Source organism: Armigeres subalbatus, chromosome 2 (assembly GCF_024139115.2).
Source record: "Armigeres subalbatus isolate Guangzhou_Male chromosome 2, GZ_Asu_2, whole genome shotgun sequence".
NCBI classification, from domain to species: Eukaryota; Metazoa; Arthropoda; class Insecta; order Diptera; family Culicidae; genus Armigeres; species Armigeres subalbatus.
This window is the reverse complement of record NC_085140.1, coordinates 24,540,871-24,562,955: the sequence shown is the minus strand read 5'-3', so window position 1 is coordinate 24,562,955 and position 22,085 is coordinate 24,540,871. Positions and strand designations below refer to the sequence as shown.

At 36.5% G+C, this 22,085-nt stretch overlaps 1 protein-coding gene across 1 annotated transcript in view; it reads left to right on the top strand.

The window, feature by feature from the left end:
* The window catches only part of LOC134214152 (retinol dehydrogenase 12-like), a 66,215-nt gene extending 44,336 nt beyond the window's left edge, over window positions 1-21,879 (top strand). Inside the window, exons 2-5 of the mRNA XM_062693573.1 lie at window positions 20,646-20,751; window positions 20,824-20,984; window positions 21,043-21,447; window positions 21,507-21,879. Of these exons, the coding sequence (XP_062549557.1) occupies window positions 20,646-20,751; window positions 20,824-20,984; window positions 21,043-21,447; window positions 21,507-21,723 (889 nt within the window). The 3' untranslated portion in view covers window positions 21,724-21,879. The remainder of the gene's footprint in view (window positions 1-20,645; window positions 20,752-20,823; window positions 20,985-21,042; window positions 21,448-21,506) is intronic.
* The last annotated feature ends 206 nt before the right edge of the window (window positions 21,880-22,085 follow it).

Sequence of the window (22,085 nt, the reverse complement as noted above, 5' to 3'; positions counted from 1 at the left end):
TAATTTTAAGTTTAAACAGACATTCCGATATATTTCCCGTAGAATTTCTAAATGAAATTTAAAAAAATCTTATGGATATTCCAAAGAATTTTCTGAATAATATTCGGTGGAAAATATGGAGAATTTTCAGTTATTTTTTTGCAAATTTCTCGTAAAAAATTCGAATAGATTCATTGAAATTACAAAAGCTGCAAACAATTGCAAAAATTGTGTTGTGGAACCTCACACAGTTTTTGGTGGGAAATTCAAAAAAATTCTTGTAGAAGTTTTCAACAATTTATTTAGAAATTCCGAAGATTTTCCATCGATAATTCTAAAGAAATTGCATTAGAACTGCCGAAGAAATTTACGAAGTAGTTCCAGTATTTCGAAGAATTTTGCTTATATGTCCAAAAAATTCTTCGCAAAAATTCCGAAGAATTTCCGAAATTAAGAAAAATTTTCCGAGGACTTCCCAGAAAATCTCCAGTGGATATCATGAAGGGTTTCTCACGGAAATTTCGGAGAATTCATTTTACAAGTTTCAAAGAATATCTTTTGGGCATTCCAAAGACTTTTTCTTGGATATTCCAAAATGCCTCCTTTGTAATTTAAAAAAAATCCATTGAAGTATGACATAATTTAATTTCCATAGTTTCCAAAGAAGTTCCGTACGAAAATAAAAAAAATAAAAAATTAAATCCAAGTGAGGATATTGAAATTTTTTCGAAAGTGTTTTATAGAATACTTTGGAGAATTTTCCTGCTCAACACAGAAGAATTTCCTGGTGAAATCCATGACTTTTATTTCAGTGAAATTCATTACATTTTTATGGAGAAATGCGAGAGATTATTTTGGTAAAGTCATGCAAAAAAACGAAAATCCTAAAAAAATTAAACGAGTGAACTTCGCACAAAGCTGCTGTATAAATCGTTTTAAAAAAATAAAAAAATAAAAAGTCTACGTGGACTTTTGGTATACTCCCCCGTCCCCCTTCGTAGACTATCGTAGACTTTTTCGAAACCCTTCCCCCCTCAAGAGTCTACGTGGTTTATGGACAGCCCCTAAGGGCATATGCCTACACTTGGGCGTTTTGACCAGTGAAACATATTTTTGAAAAACGTTACATTTTTGAAGATGGAAGCAATTTTATATCATATTAACCACTGAGAAAGGTTATTTGGTTTCCCAACTGAGTGTTCCAGTGCAAGTTTTGCGGACAGTATGCTAGCGTCGCCCCAGAATGTTGAGCAAACAAACATTGAGAATTACATAAAAACTGTAACCTTTTGTATTTTTCTATTATTTTTATTACGTAATACAAAAACACTCCGATATTCACATAGGATGATGGTTTTACAAACATTCATAGGCACTAACTGATTTTGACCCTTAGTTAGTTATAGTCTTCTAGAAACCAAAGTGGGGCGTTTTGGCCAGGTGGGCACATTATACCGTCTTACCCTATTAGAAAAATACAGAATGACATTTAGTTCTACAGAAAGGCTATTTTCTAAAGAGTAGCCAAACACTTTTTTATTGCGTTTGAAAAGTCTTTTTTAAATTTTTTCAACGTAACAAGACATCGAATTGTTGGCTTCTTTCCAATACTCGACGCGTATTGATTTCACAATTAGTACCCGAGTTTCCGATCTTCACCCGATAGTGAAGATCAACAATTATTTTTACTGATTTCATTTTTGAGAAGATTTGTTCACACAGATATGTAATTCTTAAAAGAGAAAATATCTTACGAGAGTATGTCTTTCTGAAATTTAGATTTGAGCTCATTGTTACATCGGAGGTCAATTATCTCCATTTGAAACATTCCTGGTACATTATTTACATCAGTGAACGGTGTTGAGGACCTGCCAAAAATCAGCAAAAAGGATTAGAAAAAAGTATCAGTTGGTATGTATCGACAAACAATTGTGTCAAATTGTTTCAATTTTATTTCAATAGTTTGCATGTTGGAGAATAAAAGTTCGACGAGTTGATCTATGCCTTGCAACTTTCTGTTCAAGTAATTGAGATGTTTGGTGACATCTACTTTAAAGGCCAAGCCAAGGATCTGGCATTGATTTTGCTTTATCTTGTAAAACTAATGTGATATCCTTAAGAAAAGAATTAAATTTCTCAAGCTAGGTACCACGGGTTAGCCAACGAACTTTGTAATAAAACAGCAAATCTACGTTATTCTATTTCTGGTAACATAATTTGAAATAAGTGGTGGTTGAGTTTCCTCGCGTAGGTAAAGTTGATTTTTTATTACCAAGCGTCGCTGCATCATGAATATTAATCAATTTTGCGTATACATTTTTGGTGAAAAACTCTATGTGTAGATAATGTGGCTGATTAACAAATAAGAAAATTTCTTTAATTTTCAAGTGCCAAAACGGCCGTGACCTTGTGGCTTACCTCAGGTCCATACTGGTAGCTGTTTTCTTCATTTGGATCAAAGCTGCTAATTTCACTGTGATTTGAAGATGATCATCAATTGCCCTATGAAGACAGTTACCCGTGTCTTGTTTTTCACATTCAGTATTTTCATCGATTGCGAGCAGGTAGAATAAGAAGTAAACGGCTTTTTCACGTAACCAGGGATGCCAGGGATATTTTCAAAAGTCTTCACAGTCGAGTAAAATGTCTTCAAATGTCTTCAAAATCAAAATTACGATAATCAGTGAGAAATTTCAAAATCCAACAGGTTTGTAATTTCAAGCATGTTTTTGTAGCATTTACTTTTGAACACTCAAATTATTAGAATTCAGAGAATATTCCTTCAAATCTTCACGAGTAAGGGCGGATTATTTTTAACTGAATTTCATGTGGAATTCTTCTGAGTTTCTTTTTCAAGAAGTCCCAGAAGGGATTCGGAAGAATTTACCGTGAAATACTTGAAGAAACTTCCACAAGATTTTCTGAAAAAATTTCTGGAAGAATTTGTGAAGAAACTTCAGGATAAACTCCTGATGGATTTTTCGGAAGAATTCCTAAAGAAACTCTTAAAAGATACGGAGGAATCGCTGTTGGAACATCTAAAGGTTTTTCTGAAGGAACTTCCAGATAAACTTCTAAAGGAATTTCCGGGTGATATGCTAGTTCCATTAGCATGGAACTTGCGGAGAAATTGCAGGATAACTTTTTGGAGGAACTTCCTGAGGTATTGTTGCAGGAATTTCCAAAACAATTCCTGGAGGAAATTACAGAGACATTCCGGAGTATAATTTCAGAGGTATTATTGGAGAATCTTTCGACAACATTCTTGGAGAATTATCAAGAGGAATTCCTAGAGAAACTTCCGAGGGGATTTTGGAAGAATTTCCGAACGAATTCATGTAGACATTTCTGGAAGAACTGGTGGAGGATGTCGTGAAAGAAAAAATTTGTGTAGGAACGACTGGAGGTATTTTCAACGGAATTCTTCGAAGATCCTACGGAGAAATTTCTGGACGAACTTATGGAGGAGCTCCTAGAAATATTTCTATTCGAATTTCTGGAGAAATTTTCTGAAAAATCTCTGAAGGAATTTCCGGACGAATTCCTGGAGGAATTTCAGAAAGAATTCCAGATAGGGTTTTACTGGAGAAAATTTTAGAAGATAGATATTTCTAGAAAATATACCAAAGGAATTCAAGGACGAATTCAACGAGAAAGTGTAACGAGTGTCCCCTGAACTTTCTACTAAGTCTTTAAAAAAACTGTAACGACTTTGTTTATGAAATTTCTCTGATTTTTTTTCATCGAATTATTTACCGTGGCAATTGTGAGGAATAGCCATTCAACACCAGAACAATTTCAATTTCTTGTCGACATTCGTAAGAATTTTCGAACTTGGAAACTAAAATAAATTTACTGAGAAAATTGAAAATAATTTCCTGTTGAAATTTAGAACTTTCTGTAAAAATGTGGTACATGGAAAATCCGAAGAGACATCCTTAAAATTTCAAATACAAGTCTGGAGTACATCCCACGAAAATTGAGACAAATTTCTTGTGGAAATGTAAAGAATTCATTATGGGAGTTCAGATGATTTCCCCGCAAGAACAGACAAAATCTTGTGGAAATTGAGATGAACCTCCCGTTTATTTGCTTATACGGAACTTATAATAAATTTCCACGATAATTTGAAAAGAATTTTTAATTCTCTTGAATTTTTACGAGAAATTCTCCAGAATTTTCATGTAAAATTCTCCTTATTTCTCGGGAAATTATTTTTGAAAATTTCACTAAAAATTATTTCTAAAACTCACAGAAAATTCAAATAGTTCTTCAAAATCTATTTTAATTCTCGACGGGTATTCTGGAAATACCGATTACACAGAGAAACAGACGTCTTACTCATCGTTCCATCGTTCACCTTTTTAACGGTTGATATTTTTTTTTGTAGGTGGTTAATCGACCCCCTATGGGGCTTCGGTCGATTTTGCTAGTGTTTGACTTTTGCGCACCACCACCATTTGGTTGCGGCTTGGCCACACTCAGTGATTTTAACATTGGAAGGCAATGCTTCCGTGACGATGATTTTGATTGCATTTGGTTCTAAGTGAGACGTCTGTTTCTCTGTGCCAAAAAGATCAGAAGAATTATGAAGTAATTTTAAAAAAATGGTTCTGGCCCAACGGTTGAATAGATTTAATCAAGTCATTGTAGAATTCTGTCTTTTTTGCCGTTTAGATTAAATTGCGTTCTGATGCAATGATCGAAATACCTTTTAAGAGACATGCGAAAATGCCACCGCTACATAGTTTTATTTATACGAATGCTGCAATCGCAAGTTTTTGAACCAGCATATAACCAAAAAAAGCACGTTTGACGTCTAAAATGTGTTGCAGTTATCAACCTTGTCAATGTGTTTTGGCGTTTAAGATTTTTAGCCCGGGACATAAGTTTATTATGTATAACTTTTGTAATATTTATATTTTCTGCATATAGAAGTCGCAGAATTTATAAGTTAGTAATCAAATTATATTTTCTATTCACTGGCTTATTGGTTGTTTTTTCTCCTTTATTTAAGTGATTTTAAAATTTTAAAATTAAGTTTATCACTAGCTTATTGATTGTCTACAAGTACCTTTAAATAGGAAGATAAGTCTTCAAATATTTTGAAAAGTCTTCAAAATGTCTTCATGAAATAAATGTCTTCACAGAGATTCAAATGTCTTCAAATTGAAGACATGTCTTCAAATCTGGCATCCCTGCACGTAACGTAGTTTTCAAATCTTATGTGAGAGCTTGAGTTCTTCACTGTGCTTTACGACAACTAATACTACTGAAGGAGACTTTTTTTAGAGCACACGATATCATTATTAGTCATTATACACTCCCTAACAATTTCTCCGTCTTGGAAAGGTTTTATCCGTATTGCCAAAATCTCATTAACAGCAAAACTGTCCCGTACTGCATTATTATTCAACTCCGTGCTTGCCCACAATTATTTTATTATCAGTAATAACCTAAACTGCCCTTCTACGCATAGTTGTCCCATGTTAGTTTTTGTGGATTTTTACTTTTCACCATAGAGCAGTCTATTTTGATGTATACTTTTAGAAAACTCTAACAGATTTCGAAGTTTGTTCGGAGAATCATTGAAAACAACATCAAGCCTATTTGTCCCATTGTTTAATTTCTACGCATAATTGTCTCGCGGTAATTAAATTCAGCATTATGACGGATTCTGTTATTTCATGGAGCAACACACATTGAAATAGCATTTTCTGTTTAGATCTTGCAATCTTAGCATGTTGCACTTGTTTAATTGGGGCAATTGCAGTGAAAAAAAATTCATACAAAATTTCATTTTTTTTTGGTTTGCATGATTGAAGCTAAATACTTAGAATATATACTACAAAGTATGTAGAGTGTGTTTAAGTGATGCACGTGACATTTTTGCGATATTATTCATAACTCGGAGATTGTAGCTCAAACAAAATTGAATCAAACTCTAGAATGGTAATCAAACGATAATGTAACTAATTAGCCAATTTCACAATACACATTTAATAATAAATAATATTTGAAATTAACAATAGCCTCGGCCACGTCCTTACAAAAATTTGTGGTGATAAAAAAACGTTTCTATTGTAGTCCATTGAAGTGCTGACTTCAATCTGACATCTCATATAAATTTTAGTCCACCAAAAATACTTGTTTTTACGGATACAAGATGACTTAATGTGCTACAAATTTCGAATTCTTATATAATGGATTTTGATGTTTTAGAAAATGGTAACGGAAATATCCATTCTGTGCATTGGTCAAACGTATCCAATGTAGTGTGAGTATGGGTGTAGTTACTCGACTCACTAAAACCAAATCCCTTTGCACTAGTCGGTCTCCTAGCACTCAACCCAGGAATATTTCAGACGGCAATGATTGATCCATGAGTATAATGTGCACCTAGCACTACGAGTGACAGTGTGACCAAGTGGAATCTGGAAGACCATTTGCGGCATGCCACCTCTGACACTCGACAGCAGTTAACCTATGGACAAACCGGTGCTCGCTGCAGGTCATCGCACTCCAGGTCTCCATGCACTACTTTCATTATTATAAATTTGAAAAGATGGAAGAATCCTACATCAGACTGAAGAGGGAAGCAAGCAAGAGAAGCAGATCTAACTAGTCATTAACACGTTGAAGACGAAGTAGGCTTAAGAGAAGACAACGGCCATTTACCACGAACTTGTATCTATGGCGACAAAATCAAGGTGGTTGAAGAATTTGTGTACTTGTGCTCACTTGACCTCCGTTAACGATACCAGCAGACAAATTCGGAGACGCAACGTGACAGGAAAGCGTACATACTTTGGACTCCAAAAACACTCCGATCGAATAGAGTTCGCCGCTGTACTAAACAGACTCCTCATTAAACCGGTGGCGGTAGTCCTCCTTGGAAACGAGATGTGGACAATGCTTGTGGAGGACCAACGCGCTCATGCCCCAGTAACATACAAATTTTATAATAGTTTTATAGAAGCTTTGTAGAGCAAATATTGGTTTTCATGATTGTTATAAAACCCACAATGTTTCTTGGGATGGAAACGGCATTGGACGTGTGAGAAAGAGAAAGTATGAACGCCTCCCATTCAGTGTGCTAAAGTTCCAGACTCATAGAAGTCTTCATTTCTAGAATGCTTGAATGGCTTCTTCTATCAGCGCACCGTAACGATGCTCATTGTTGTGTTACCAAGTGATTCGCGTTACTCAAAAGGCTTCTATTGGTGAGCGTTGAAGATCATTAAACGGTGAATCATCGAACATTCAATTTCAAAGATCTTAGGAAGCTCATAACGTGCCCCGCGGCAAAGCATCAAGTTGGCTAAGATTAACCCGATTTTTTCTCATGATCTGATTTTTTTCAATGACTGCGAGAGCCTTACGGTTATATCACAGACAAACAGACGTAACACTGATGAAATTCCCATCGTTCATGCTCAGGCTTCGGAATTCTCACTCAAATGAATAAAAACCTGCGATAAATCCATTAAGCGGAGTGTGATTTTTCATGTTGCCCTGTGAGGAAGTATTCTCACACAGCATTTTTATCCGGATAGAATGTCGGGTGATAAATTCGTGAGCGCCGGCTCGCCGGATAATTTAATTTTAATCCACAAAATTTTCCTTCTCGTCGCCTCTTCAGATAAATTTTACAAGCATATTTACAAAAATTTAGGGCCGCAACGGGATTTGAACCCAAAACAATTTCAAAATGTTTAGAGCGCCCACTTTAACCACGCCACCACATGAATTGATTGAATGTGAAATAAAAAACTGCTGTATTTAACCTTTTGCTTATCGTGGCGCATCGTCAGATTCAATCAGCTTGGAGAGGCAAAGTAAGCAGCATTTGATTTTCGCGAAACATGGGAAGAAGGATAACAATGTTTCGCACCATCGCTTGTGCCGGAGTTTATCGCACTGTAATTTATCCGGATAAAATGCATGGTGGAGTGATCAGTTTTCGCGTGAGTGAGTGAGAAATCCGAACCCTGTTCATGCTTTGATCGATCGTTTTAAATTACACTGATTACTTGTTTCACACCTAGAGGCGCGCACATTGTTTACCTTTCGATTTGACATCTCACACTAGCGCCGTCTGTTGACAATGTCATACTTAACATCATTTCGTGCAACATGCACGTGCGATGGTGATAAAGTAACTGGGCGATGAATTTTTCAGGAAATTGTTCTAGTTGTTACGTCTGTTTGTCTGTGTTTATATGTTACCAAACTCTTTCCATTGCTGTTGAACTGTTGGAAAACAAGCTGAAATCAAAAGGCTCGTTATGCAATTGGCATATCAGGAAACTGGAAAAGCCAACAATGTTCTGATAATAATCGCTAGATAAATTTGCATCAATTTTAAATAATAAGACTCTTTAAAATAAAATTGTTTCTTTATTATCTATACGGGAATGCAACAGAAAGACGGAATTTTTTTTAAAAAACGTTAGTATCTCGGCTGATACCAGAAAAGAGGCGCATAATGAGCAAAACGACTTGATGGCTATATAGCGTGTTTAGAAAATCGAATTTGCTAATCATTAGCCTTTCTGCGAGCGTGTACTCACACGCACATTTCACTCACACTTTTACTCAGTTTGTTTGCAACCACGAGCTGCTGTCACGGCAAAATCAAATGGGATTGTTTGCAATCATGAACCGTGCGTTTGTGTTGGTGAGAAATATCGGCAAGACCCTAATAAGCAATTAAACCTACTGGGGCTTACACTGATCCCATATATCCCGGGCAGAAGCCATGAACAAAATAACAAAACATGATATGGACTTGATTGATATAAGAGATAAAAGAACAGGCAACAATATCAAAATTTTACACCGAAATATCATTTAAATATCAAGATATGCTATGGATAAGAACAAATTAATGGCACATGATATTGATCACTTATTACAAATAGCATAACTTGATCTCCTAATGATATTTTAGTGCAAAATATTGATATTATCGTCTGATCTTTTATCTCTTATATCAATCATGTCCACATCTTATTTTGCTATCTTATCCACATTTGATATTAAAGAGCTGTTTTCGTCTACTCGGGATGGGTCACTTTGTAACAACTATTATTCACTCAATTTTGCATGTTGATCAAATGGAAATTACCCATATTAGTGTGTGACCCATGATTGTGGGGTTAGTGTACTTGGTCCTGAATCACTCATGCAGTATCGCTTGCATTGTGATGTAAACAGCGGGCTTCGTTCAATAGGTGTTATACTATGTACAACGGTGTGAGTCAGCTTGTCGATGACAAAATCAATGCGAATGCCAAAAATAAGACATTCTACGGTGGGCTGGTTAGATTAGGATAGTGTGAATAAGGGCATGGAAAACGTGAATAAAAAGATTAGAAAAGTTCCAATAGAAATTATTTGCAATGAGCGGTAATACGGTGGAGGTTCATTATTTCAGTGAAAGTGCCCATTATTCGTATAAAGCCCATAATACGCATATAAACCTTAATGACATTCGCTTTTGGTTTCGTTTATCCTATTACATATTTATAAAAAGGTTTTAGCTCTAAAAAGTAATAAAAAAAATATTTTCGAGGTTGTTGCCAAAATCGGAAAGAAAATGTTGCCAAAAACGGGTGTTGCCAAAATCGGGGGTAGACAAAAACGGGTGTTGCCAAAATCGGGATGGGACTGTAGTACAATACTCATCCTAAGCGACATAATCACTTCAACCACGTGGAAGGTTCACTTCCATAGAGAAAGCATGTGGAGACATATGTCAATCGCAGTAGTCATTCACGAAATCATGCATTGAACTGGGCTGATATGCGTAGAAACAATAAAACAAGTGCTCTATTTCTCGGCATAACATTTTCACGATCGTTGTCGCAAATTCTATTTGTGAGTGAAAAATAAGAATGATTTCAATGAAATTAAGTCTTCTGAGTAGTTCTGTGATGTTATAATCTTATATTGCATTATGGTTATATACCAGCAATGAAAATTAGTGTTCAATTTCAAATGCCATTTTCTCATTTGTCGTTTTTTGAATTTGGTACAAGCATGCGTAGAACGGCAGTAAATTATTAGTAAATAACTGACCCTTCGAACTTTGTCTCGCCAAAAATTTATCAATTTTTGACACAATTTTTCGCGTACGCAATTTATTTAGAAAACAAATTTTCTTATTGTTTTACAGTTTATTATTTATACAGGTAATCGAGATTTGAAATTCCAATACAAAATGTAGGAAAAACAATTTCACCAAAGAGATTGGGTTAAGTTTTTCAATTTTTTTCAGGTTCATCGTAAATAGAAGAAGGGAACGAATATGAATTAGCAAAAATTGGGCTGTCTATAGGGCACTGCACGGACTGCTTTGTCTCTTTCTCGCTGCAAAGAAAACAACAAGGCCAGTAAACGTCAAAATTTATGAGGAACGAAAGAGAAAGAGTATAGATAGTAGAATCTATAGATGAGCGAAATTTTTTGCCCGTGCACACGCGCATATGACGTCACAGCCCTTAACGTTTCCATTGAAATCGTGACGTCATGCTCGTTTGGAGACACGTTTGACAGTTCGTTTGGAGACAGAGGATTTATCTTCGCTCATCTATATATTTCACTATCTATAAGAAAGAGATGTTTCCGTGCAGTGCCTGATGCGCGGTCGTGCAAATGCCAACTTTGTTTTATATATATATAATATTAGGGTGGCTCATATTAGTATGAAAAAAACTTTTTTGAATTTTTCTGATGGGCCGCCTTCTTATTCGGTTCTATTTGATGCCCTGATGCTCTGGACAATATTTCAGCCAAATCGGTCAACGTTTGGGCGGTGCTAAACTCGTTGGAAGTTTATATGCAATAATGTATGCAGAAACATCCAAAAACAGTAAATTGCAGTTAGACGGCACAAATTACTTTGAAGAATTTAAAGAATTTAATACAGAATGTTATGCAGAAAACCGCGAGAAGATTAGAGTTTGTCCAGCAAAGTTATTAGCATTTCTCTGGGGCTTGAGCAAATTTCGTTTCTTTTACTTTTGAAAAGAAATAAATTCACCTCTACAACACTCCAGTAAAATACTAATATCTTTGCCTAATAAACTCTAATCTTCTCGCGGTTTTCTGCATAACATTCTGTATTAAATTCTTCAAGATCTGAATGAGTATCATAGTTCTTCATCGTAAGTTGTGCCGTCTAACTGTAATTCACTGTTCTTGGATGTTTCTGCATACATTTTTGCATATAACCGATTTGGCTGAAATTTTGTCCAGAGCATCAGGGCATCAAATAGAACCGAATAAGAGGGCGGCCCATCAGAAAAATTGAAAAAAGTTTTTTTTAAGCCACCTTAATATATATATATATGTATGTATATATAGATATATATATATATATATATATATATATATATATATATATATATATATATATATATATATATATATATATATATATATATATATATATATATATATATATATATATATATATATATATATATATATATATATATATATATATATATATATATATATATATATATATATATATATATATATATAAAAGATATATAGACGAAGAATAAGAATAGATGATCAAAATTGAAAAATTTCATGAAAATTGTACGAAAAATCATTTCATCGAAAAGATTGAACAATGATCTTTAAAGTATTCCAGTTTCATCATTACATTTTTCCTCGTAAATAAAAGAAGGAAACGAATATAAATTAGCAATTGTTGGGCTGTCTATTCTTGAGTAATGCGCGGTCGTACAAATGTCAACTTTGGTTTATATATATAGAAAGAAGAAGGCTTCTCGGCTAGTTAGAAAAGCTTTAGGGCCGATTATGAAGTTTTTTCCTCCATTCCACGGGCCACAAAAAATTAAGCCGAGGGCCGCATCCTGCCCGCGGGCCGTACGTTGGGCACCCCGGTTGTGCATCGATGGATTTTTTCTCCTATTTATGTTGTACTAGCTTTAGGTAGCCGGCTTTGCTCGGGATTGAAAAGTTAATTATGCAATTCAAATGTCTTATTGCAATACCTAACGCACATAAGTAGAAAGATTATCGAAAGATAAATCGATGCACAGATGCAACTTGATGTGCATCCATTTGATCGTTGCTGGTTCATATTCGCAAGTAAAACTACCATTTGAACTCTCCAATTACTTTATCATCGATTCTGTCAATATTTCTATCTCCGTTCCATGAAAGATCCACCTTCAAGCTTAGCGGTTGCTTGAATTTATTTTTTTTGCTATTGTCGCTAAGCTTCATAATAACGAGGTGTTTGCCACCCACACATGTTGCACATGGGTTACTGTTACTCCTATGTAACTGGATTCAGTCACGATAAAGTTGATGGAACCATTTCAGTCTGGCTTGTGCTGCTTTTATAGATTTATAGTTCATACTTGCTCTCGTCTGTCCCAACAATACTTGTTAAAAACTAATTGGCTGGGGAATATACCTTCATGCAACAACTAGGCTTTCATTGATATTTGCTTTCCTGAGCAAAGGCTTCTACTTTTCAAAGCATCTTCGAAAGTCAACTTCACGAAGACAATTGACCTTTCCCGTCAAAAATTGTAAGTACCTCGATTGTTGTCTCAGTCGATTCTTTGGCTTATTTAAGATCAATTTTCCCGAGGAACCCATATTTTTTAAGCCTCTAACTATTTTAATAATTCAAAACAAAATCCGAAAAAGTGCTGCACGTGTGAACCGACCTGTTAAATTCACCAATTCATCTCCGAATTTGTTCCATTGAAGACTGTCACTCTCTCCAACGCCAACTGGATATCTTTGTAAGTTGGTGCGTGCTTAACCGAATGGATGTTAACCCATCTAAATGTTCGGTAATCTCTTTCTCGCGGAACAGGGAAACAATAATTCACAAGTATGTCTTGTATGACACAGAACTTGAACGAGTCAATCAAGTTAAGGATCTGGGAGCTATTCTAGACTCAAAACTCACCTTTAAGCAGCATGTTTCCTACGTTGTCAGCAAAGCATCAAAGGTTTTAGGTTTCATCTTCAGAATTGCCAAAGAATTCACGGACATTTATTGTCTAAAGTCGTTGTACTGTTGCCTGACTCGTTCCGTTCTGGAGTACTGCTCGGTCGTCTGGTCTCCATACTATAATAATGGCGCCGAAAGAATTAAATCCGTCCAGCGTCGTTTTCTGATATTCGCATTGCGCAGATTACCGTGGCAAAACCCCTTCCGTCTTCCAAGCTATGAAAGCCGTTGCCGTTTGATTGATCTGAGTTCCCTTTCCGTTCCGCCGAAGCACAACGAGGGCATTACTGATAGCAGATCTACTACAAGGACGACTCGACTGCCCTTCTCTTCTGGAACAAATTAACTACCACGTGCAACCCTGATCCCTTAGGAATAGTTCGATGTTCAGGGCTCCTATGCATCGAACGAACTACGGTATGTTCGGTGCTATCGGCAGTCTTCAAAGACTATTCAACAGAGTTGCATCTCTTTTTGATTTTAAATTGTCCCGTCAACTAATTCGCGAAAGGTTCTGTTTTTTTTTAGGAATAGTTGATAATGATACTTGACCATATAATGTAATTTCGCATTTTGTAATTAATTATAAGTAAGCATCATTGGGGCCAATACAGCCTGTTGATGTACCATATAAACAAATAAACAAACCAGACGTTTTTTTTCAAAATCGGGGCCAATGTTAGGCCAATCTTAAAAAACAGCACTTTTTTGATTTTTTGTTTTAAAATTCAAAAATACTTAGAGGCGTCAAAAAATATGGTTGGGAATGTTGGCCTTAAATAAAATAGAGAATCGATTAAGCGAATATATTTTTTTTGACGGGAAAGGTAAATTGGGTACAATTTTTTAACTTACGTTCAGGATGAGCACCACATTTATCATCCCACGGGACTAATTAGGATCTGCACATGCTACACGACGCATTCAGCAATCTGTTCAAACCTGTTCACATTTCTTCACTATTTTTTTATGAATGCAGCACAAAAGCAAAGGTTTATACTATTTGTTGTTACCTCAGTTGAATCTTTTAATAGTTCTGCAATATCTGTGTATATTTATTTTGTTCCAACATTAATGGTCTATTTATGGATGTTTTGGCTTTTGTTAACCGGTTTTTTTGAATACAGTGAACTATCCCTTGGCCAAATGCCGTTTGACTGAATAGTTAACATTCGTTTCCTTATTAAGTGAATTTGAATGTGGGATGTAAAAAGTGCATAGTGAAAAGTAAGAAAAGAGATATTCGAAGTGAGTAGGGAGTAGTCGGAAGTGAGTGCTGGGAAATGGAGGTTTGACTGAGTAGGGAGATGTGTGCAGAAACATATGAAAAGTGGGTAGTGGTATTTTCTCACTTCCCAATTATTTTTATCATTTCTTACTTGTAATTTCTTACTGCTTACTTTTTTCTCTCACTTCACACTTCTCTCTTCTTCCTTCTCAGTCGTCACTTCTCACATTTCATTATTCTCTAGAGAGCTTCTAACTTCTCACTTCTCACTTCTCACTACACACTTCTCACATTTTACTTCTCTTTTCTTACTTCTTACTTTTTACTTACTTTACAAGGTTCTATAGGACTTTGAATTTCATCGAGTAAGGGAAAATATCGAGTTACAGAACATAGAGTTCACTGTATTAATGAAATTAAAAATAAGAAAGTAAGGAGAAGAGGTTTAACTTGTTTTTGCTATTTATAACAGCCTCATATTGATCTTGTGGGCAGGAAATTAAATAAGCTGCAATACAGGTCGGACTCGATTATCCGGAGTATCGATTTTATTTTCACTCTGGATAATCGAATCACCACAAAAAAAAATCAAATCTGCATTTAACTAATAAAGAACTTATGTTTTATTTTATTTGCAGTGGTGTAGTCAGAATTTATTTAATGAAAACATTGATTAATCCAGCTATCGGTATCGGCGACTTTCTGGTGTAATATGGAAAAATAATATTTTTGCCAAAACTTTTGAGCCCATACGATTCAGCCAATTTTCAATATGAAATGATAAGACAAGATTCCCATTTGAATGCAACTTGATGGTTGAAAAATAGGTGTCAATAAAATAGCTAGACTATTTAAGTTTTTTGTACAAAAATAGTATTTGTCTTATTTCTTTTGAATTGTTGTCCAATCCATGAAATTTTCAATACGAAACAATGCTTCAATGGGAAACAGTATTTCCCATTAAATGCAACCAGTTGGAAGCAAGGATAAGTACCGCAAAATGGGTTAGATTTTGAGCAGTCGAAAACAAAGACATCATCTTAATTCGCCGACCATAGGTATATAATAATAATGTAACAAATGTTGAAAATTTAAAATTATCTGAATGTTATTTTAATAATAACAGATAATTTAATAATAAAAGATAATTTAATAATAACAGATAATTTAAAAATAATTTCCTAAGGAAGCTGGAAGTGGTCGCCGTGGTCAAAACTATCAATCTGGTTTTGCGGAAGTTGTTAACTAAACCTAAACTCTGCTTACCTAAATGGACGTCCATAAATTACATAAATGCACAATTTTAAAATTATTGTTATAAAAAGATTGACGGGAAGGTTGGAGGAGGGGGTTGAAAATGGTCGATTTTTGCGTTACGAAATTAACCGATTATAGGGGGTTTTTCTGTCAGATAAATTCCTTTACAAAACCTCCAATTGTAAGGATATGACGCATTTCTACTTGTTTTACACATGGTCCTCAATGGCAATTGTACTAGAACGAACCGTTTTATCACAACGTCGTTGGGGGAAATATTTCTCTGCCCTTTTTTCGCATTTGTATCAGGTGATGAGCAATTTTTTTCATGTCTTGTTATGATCGAAAAAACTTTAGGCTTCTTGTCTATCGTCGTTAATATAAATTAGGAGCAAATTCTGCCATCCTTGTTATGCACCCAAACTATGGCGGCGAGGTTACGTTTTCATGTGTCGAATGAGCAACTGCTTCATCAATTTTGGAACCACATTGAATTGCTATAAATAACAAATCTGAAGATGTTGTCTCAAATGCAACAGCTTACTTGACAATCGATCAAGTAATTGCATGGAGGGAAAAAGCGGAAACAGACTTCCATGGGAAAGTACTTCAAGCCAGAAGTTTGTGGACGTGTTCTAGAGAAAATAGTTTATTAATTAGAGAAATTTCCAAGAGAACATATAGAGATATTTTTGGAAGAGTTTTTGAAGGAGTTTTCGCGGATATTCTTGTAGATATTTTTGAGAGAATTCTATGAGAATTTCTAAAGAAGTCTGAATAAGAAGCGGGATAATTTTCGGAGTATCTTCCTCATGGTATTTCAGAAGAGTATCAAATGAATTTCACGGTTGGTTTTTTTTTTTTAATCTTTCGTTTATTTGGTAGGCTCATCACGGTAGGTTTTCTGGGAGAATTCTTGGATAAAGAGAAGTTTCCGAGGGAATTGCCTGGATGACTCTTGAAGGAATTTGTGTGATGAGTTCTTGGAAAAAAATTCGGAAGAATTCCTAAGCAAATATCTGGAGATCTAATTTCCAGAATAAATTGTTTGAATTTCTGGTTTTCCCAGAAGAATGCGCGTAAGATTTTCTAGATCTAGATTTCACAATCTAATTTCCATAAGAAGTTCTTCAAGAATTCCTGGACAATTTTCTGAATTTCAGAAGGAATTCAGAAGAAATATCTGAAGAGCCCTTGTGGTAATTTATCTAGAGTTTGCGAAGTAATTTGAAAAGTGTTCTTGGAGGAGTTTTATGAGGAACTCCAGGGAGAATATCAGGAGAAATACTATGAGTTGTTATTTAAGAAGTTTCAGGACTTCTCAGAGATTTCTTGAGCAAACATCCTATAGCATTCATATAAGAATTTCCGGAAGAATTCCTGATTTTTTTTAAAGGAATTACCGGAAAAAATCCTGGAGGTGCTTCCGGAGAAATTTCTGGAGGAACTTCCGGACGAATTGATGGAGGAACTCCTGAAGGAACTTCCGGAGGAATTCCTGGAAGAACTTCCAGAGCACTTCCTGGAGGAACTTCTGAAGGAATCCCTGCAGAAACTTTCTGAGGAATTCCTGGAGGAACTTCCAGAGGAACCCCAAAGGAAGTCCTAGAGGGATTTCCAGTGGAGCTGCTAGAGGAACTTCCGGAGGAACTCCTGCATGAACTTCCTGAGTAACTCCTTGAGAAACTTTCGGAGGAACCTCCGAAGGAACTCTTGGAAGAACTTCCAGAGTAACTCCTGGAGGAGCTTCCGGAGGAAATTCCGGGAAATTCCAGAGGAATTCTTGGAAGAACTACCTGAGAAAATCCTGGAGGAACTTTCGGAGGAATTCTTGGAGAAACTTTCGGAAGAACTTCCGTACGAACTTCTGGAAGAACTTTCAAAGAAACTCTTTGAGGAACTTCCAGTGGAGCTGCTAGAGGAAGTTCGTGGCGTAGCTTCCGGAGGAATTCATAGTGGAGCTTCCGAAGGAATTCCTGGTGGAACTTGCAAAGGAATTCCTGGAGGAACTTCCGGTGGAATTCCGAGAGGAATTTCCGGAGGAATCCTTGGAGGAACTTCCGGAGGAATTCTTGGTGAAACTTCCGGAGGAATTCTTGGTGGAACTTCCGGAGGAATTCCTGGAAGAACTTCCGGAGGAATTCTTGGAGAAACTTCCGGAGGAATTCCTGGAAGAACTTCCGTAAGAATTGCTGGAGGAACTTTCGGTAGAATTCCTAGAGGAACTTTCGGTGGAATTCTTGGAGGAACTTCGTGAGAAATTCTGGAAGGAACTTTACGGAGGAATTTGTGGAAGAATTTCGAAATATTTCTATTGCTTGAAATAAGCTCACGCCGACCCACGCCGCCACGCTGCCGCCGCCGATTACCAACGGCGTGACGCCGCCACCAAATATACTATATTATCAATATAGTCCACTCTGGCTGATTTGAAGAGACAACGCAGTAGCGCCACGGTGTCACAAAAGGCAAGCAATGTAGTGAAGACACATTCCGAGGGGTGCTTAAACATATAATTCAATATGCAGTATAACATTTCGAAATAATATGCTAGAAATCATACCATGACCCCATTTTGATATCTGGGTTTATAAATAAAACTTTGAGAAATGTGATTCAAATTTTTTTAATTGTAAATTGTAATGTAATTTTTGCAATTATCGCACCCTTGGCTATCGTTTTCAGACGTTTTTTTGGTTCAGGGATGAACCACTGCGTCCATTTAATTGAACTTTTGTAGTATACCCGTGTAATTTGTTTAGTGCATGTCTTTCTACTCCATTTCTATTGAGAAGAAATGGAGTAGTCGTTTTTATTCATATATTTCTCAAGCTTAATGTCAGGCCTCTTAAGATTAAGGTACCGCTATTTATACCCTTCGAGAAATGGCATATACCAACTCTCAAAGGCGCGCCTCTCAGTCAGTTTCGGCTCAACAATAAGTGGGATAATACTGATTTTGGTCATGCATCGTTTTGTACAGAGATCTGATTTCATTGCGTTCGAGCATTTCTGAATCTCACCTTTACACAGAGCTCTAATCAGTCAGAGGGTTCAGCAGATCCACCAAATCTATCCGCTTCTTTCCTAAGTAATCAGCGCTCTGGAGCTTGAAGATTCATGTCGTTGGCTTCGAAACCAGCCTAAGATTGAGTTGCGTTTTTTTATAATTTACTCCATTGACTCCATCCAGAGAGGAAAAAATGGGTCATCTAAAAGCAAATTATAGTCGTTCCATACTCTTCCGACCATCACTCATAAGTATTAACAAGAATAGTAAGAACTACAGCACAGTGTGGTAAATCTTATTCCGTAATGCATCACGAAAAAGTGTCTACCCAGCATTACAGGAGCCGTTAACTGCCTGGCTAATTGTTTCACCCCCCAGGGCATTCATCCCCTCGGCACGGGTCGCCTGACACCTTGGGATTCGGAGTTATGGACGTCATATTGTCAGCTTCAGTGTTGTACCGAGCCTGGCGATATTACCGGATTTACACCGTTACGCACTACTTCAGAGTATTCAGTATTCAGGCGTTGGTACCTTTTGCGACGCAAAATGGTGTGATTGTGCTGTCTGTTGCCTAATATATGGGGATTCACGAAGTGGACTATATTGTTAATATACTATATTTGCCGCCACGCCACCGCCGCTGGCTGAAAATTATATATCACGCCGCCACCGACAAATTTTTTTCAATCGGCGCATAGGTCTGCTTCCAATACATTTTTCGATCTACATATTTTACTTTACTTTTTATTATTTTTTTCAGATTTTTATTCAGAAAATTCGTCTGAAGCTTCACACGAAACTCTTTTGCAAGTTTCACATAATCTCCGGCACACTTTTGATAATTTTCACTTTATGAAATCAAGAGTAAAATCCGAAAAATGCGAGAAATTAAAATTACGATTAGTATGTGACTTTCGCGTGGACTGTGCAAAGAATTCACATTCTTAAACAAATTACAGGACAAGGTCTGTAAAGTTAGCTAATACAATATAAGAAGTATATTGAATGTAAACTCATTTTGGATCGAAAAAAATATTTATTTCACAGAATAGAATGTGTAGCCTGATGGGCATTTTCAGTAAAATCGTGCTATAAAACCAAGAAATTTTTTTTCCAATCGAGAAGCTGCATGTGGTTCGAGGCTTACACTCCATGACGAAAAGTTCACATATTTAACCCGTGAGGTTCGCTTAAACCTTTAACCCTTTGTTTAATTGTTTTGTTGTTATTTTCAATTGGTAAATGGTAAAGTATTGAAGCTGTTAGTTTTGATTTGGCACAATTTGGTTATGAAATCATAAAGGTACAGTCCTATTTAAAATTTTCAAAATGTGTTTCATTTGAGTACATTTTTCGGGCGTATACATATACATAATGCCTCATAAAACGGTCAGAAATGTAATTTGCTGAACGGGTACTATGATCAAAATTGTAGACTCGTTCGGCCAAATGGCCCGTTCTCCCGAAAGACAATTTCTGCCAAACAACTTTTTCGGCCAATCACCCAAACGACATTTTCGGCCAAATGACCTTCTTGGTCAAATGATTTTTTCAGGTAAATGACCAGTTGTGATTCAACCAAACGACATTTTCGGCCAGATTTGTTTCTACCTAATATGGTTTATTCGGTCTTATGACATATTTAATGTTGAACTTAATCTAGAATTAAAAAACACTTTAATAAAATTTTAAATAATAATAATAATGGCATATTTGGCCAAACAACTGTCGTTCATGTAACTTCCGGCTGAATGATTTTCGACCGAAGACTTTCGACCAACTTGAAAATGCTGAAAATGTCATTTGTCTGAAGGCAACATACGGCCGAAAGGGAAATACGGTCAAACTGTAAATTTGTCCGAAAAAGATCATTAGGCTGAAAATGCTATTCGGCCAAAATTTTCGTTTGATAAAAACATTTCACTTGTCATAAGACGAGTTTGTACCTTTCCATTTATTTTAACCACTTGATTGTATCTTGACAGATACGTATTTCGACCTCAACAGTAAGGTCGTCTTCAGTGTCTCATACTTGACTCGACGTCGAGTGAAGACATTGCATTAAAAAACGTTTTTTCTACGCACAACGAATTTATTCTACGAATGACTCTATGTTTTAATGTGTGCTTCATTGTTATTTCTTCGGTTCACAGGAAATTCTTCCAAGGAGGCCAATTCAAAAATAAGGACATTCGACTGGACGCTAAAGTCGTGATCATAACCGGCGCTAACTCCGGTATAGGAAAAGAGGCTGCTATAGTAAATACGCTCTCATTCATGTGAATAGATATTTTTTCCCCAAATTAACACTGATCCAATCATCATTCACAGGAATGTGCCAAACGGGGAGCCCGCGTCTACATGGGCTGCCGAGATGCAAACCGCATGGAAAAAGCCCGCCAGGAAATTCTGGACAAATCCGGCAGTCAGAACGTGTTCGGTTTGGAGTTGGATCTAGCTTCGTTCGATTCCATTAGACATTTTGTGCGAACGTAGGTGATCGAAAACGAAAGTTTGTGTGTCTGTTAACGGATTAAATTTTAATTCTAGATTTCTGAGCATGGAGCGACGGTTGCATGTGCTCATCAACAATGCCGGAGTGATGGCCTGCCCTAAAGAGTACACCAAGGAAGGATTTGAAATGCACTTTGGCGTAAACCATTTAGGACATTTTCTGCTAACGAATTTACTGTTGGATGTGTTGAAACGATCGGCGCCTAGCCGAATTGTAACGGTATCGAGTATGGCTCACAAGTGGGGTCGAATAGATAAGGATGATATCAATAGCGAGAAAGGGTATCGGGAATGGGACGCTTTCATGCAGAGCAAACTGTGTAATATTTTGTTTTCACGGCATCTGGCGAAGAGATTACGGGGGACTGGAATCCATACGTTTTGCCTTCACCCGGGGACAATCAACACGGAACTGACGAGATATTTGAATCGATGCATGATGTAAGATTTGTTCAGAAGTCGCTCATAAATTGATTATAAAACGGTCATTCATCTTTCAGGATTGCCGCGAAACCGCTTCTATGGGTTTTCTTCAAATCGGCGAAGTCAGGAGCCCAAACCACGTTATACTGTGCAATGGAGCCCAGGATTGCAGGAGACACCGGAAAGTATTACAGCGACTGTAAGCTCAAAGAACCGGAGCCCCAGGCAAAGGATGATGCAATGGCCGAGTGGTTGTGGAACATCAGTGAAAAATTGACTGGACTTAATCGATAACTGGGTTGCTACCCCCCAAACTACTGAAATTGATCTTCACAAACGCGTCCGCTGTGCGGAGGCTCTGTTCTAGGTCTAGATTATTTAAACTTGTATAAATTATTCAATAAAGCGATAAACATTTTGCCATGAGCAAATTTATTTATAATCGGGTGAAATTAAAATTCTGTACACCTTTACAGCCCTAACACCAACATCATCTGCCTTAGAAGGTAGGTCGTTTAGCACCACTTAGCAATAAATCTATCAAAGCAGGCTGATTGTCACTGTAAAAGACTTATAGCATGCTTTGATGTCCCTGGAAATTCACATGCATGCACGAAGCCACAAATCAATCATAGATGAATAAAGATAGTTCGATT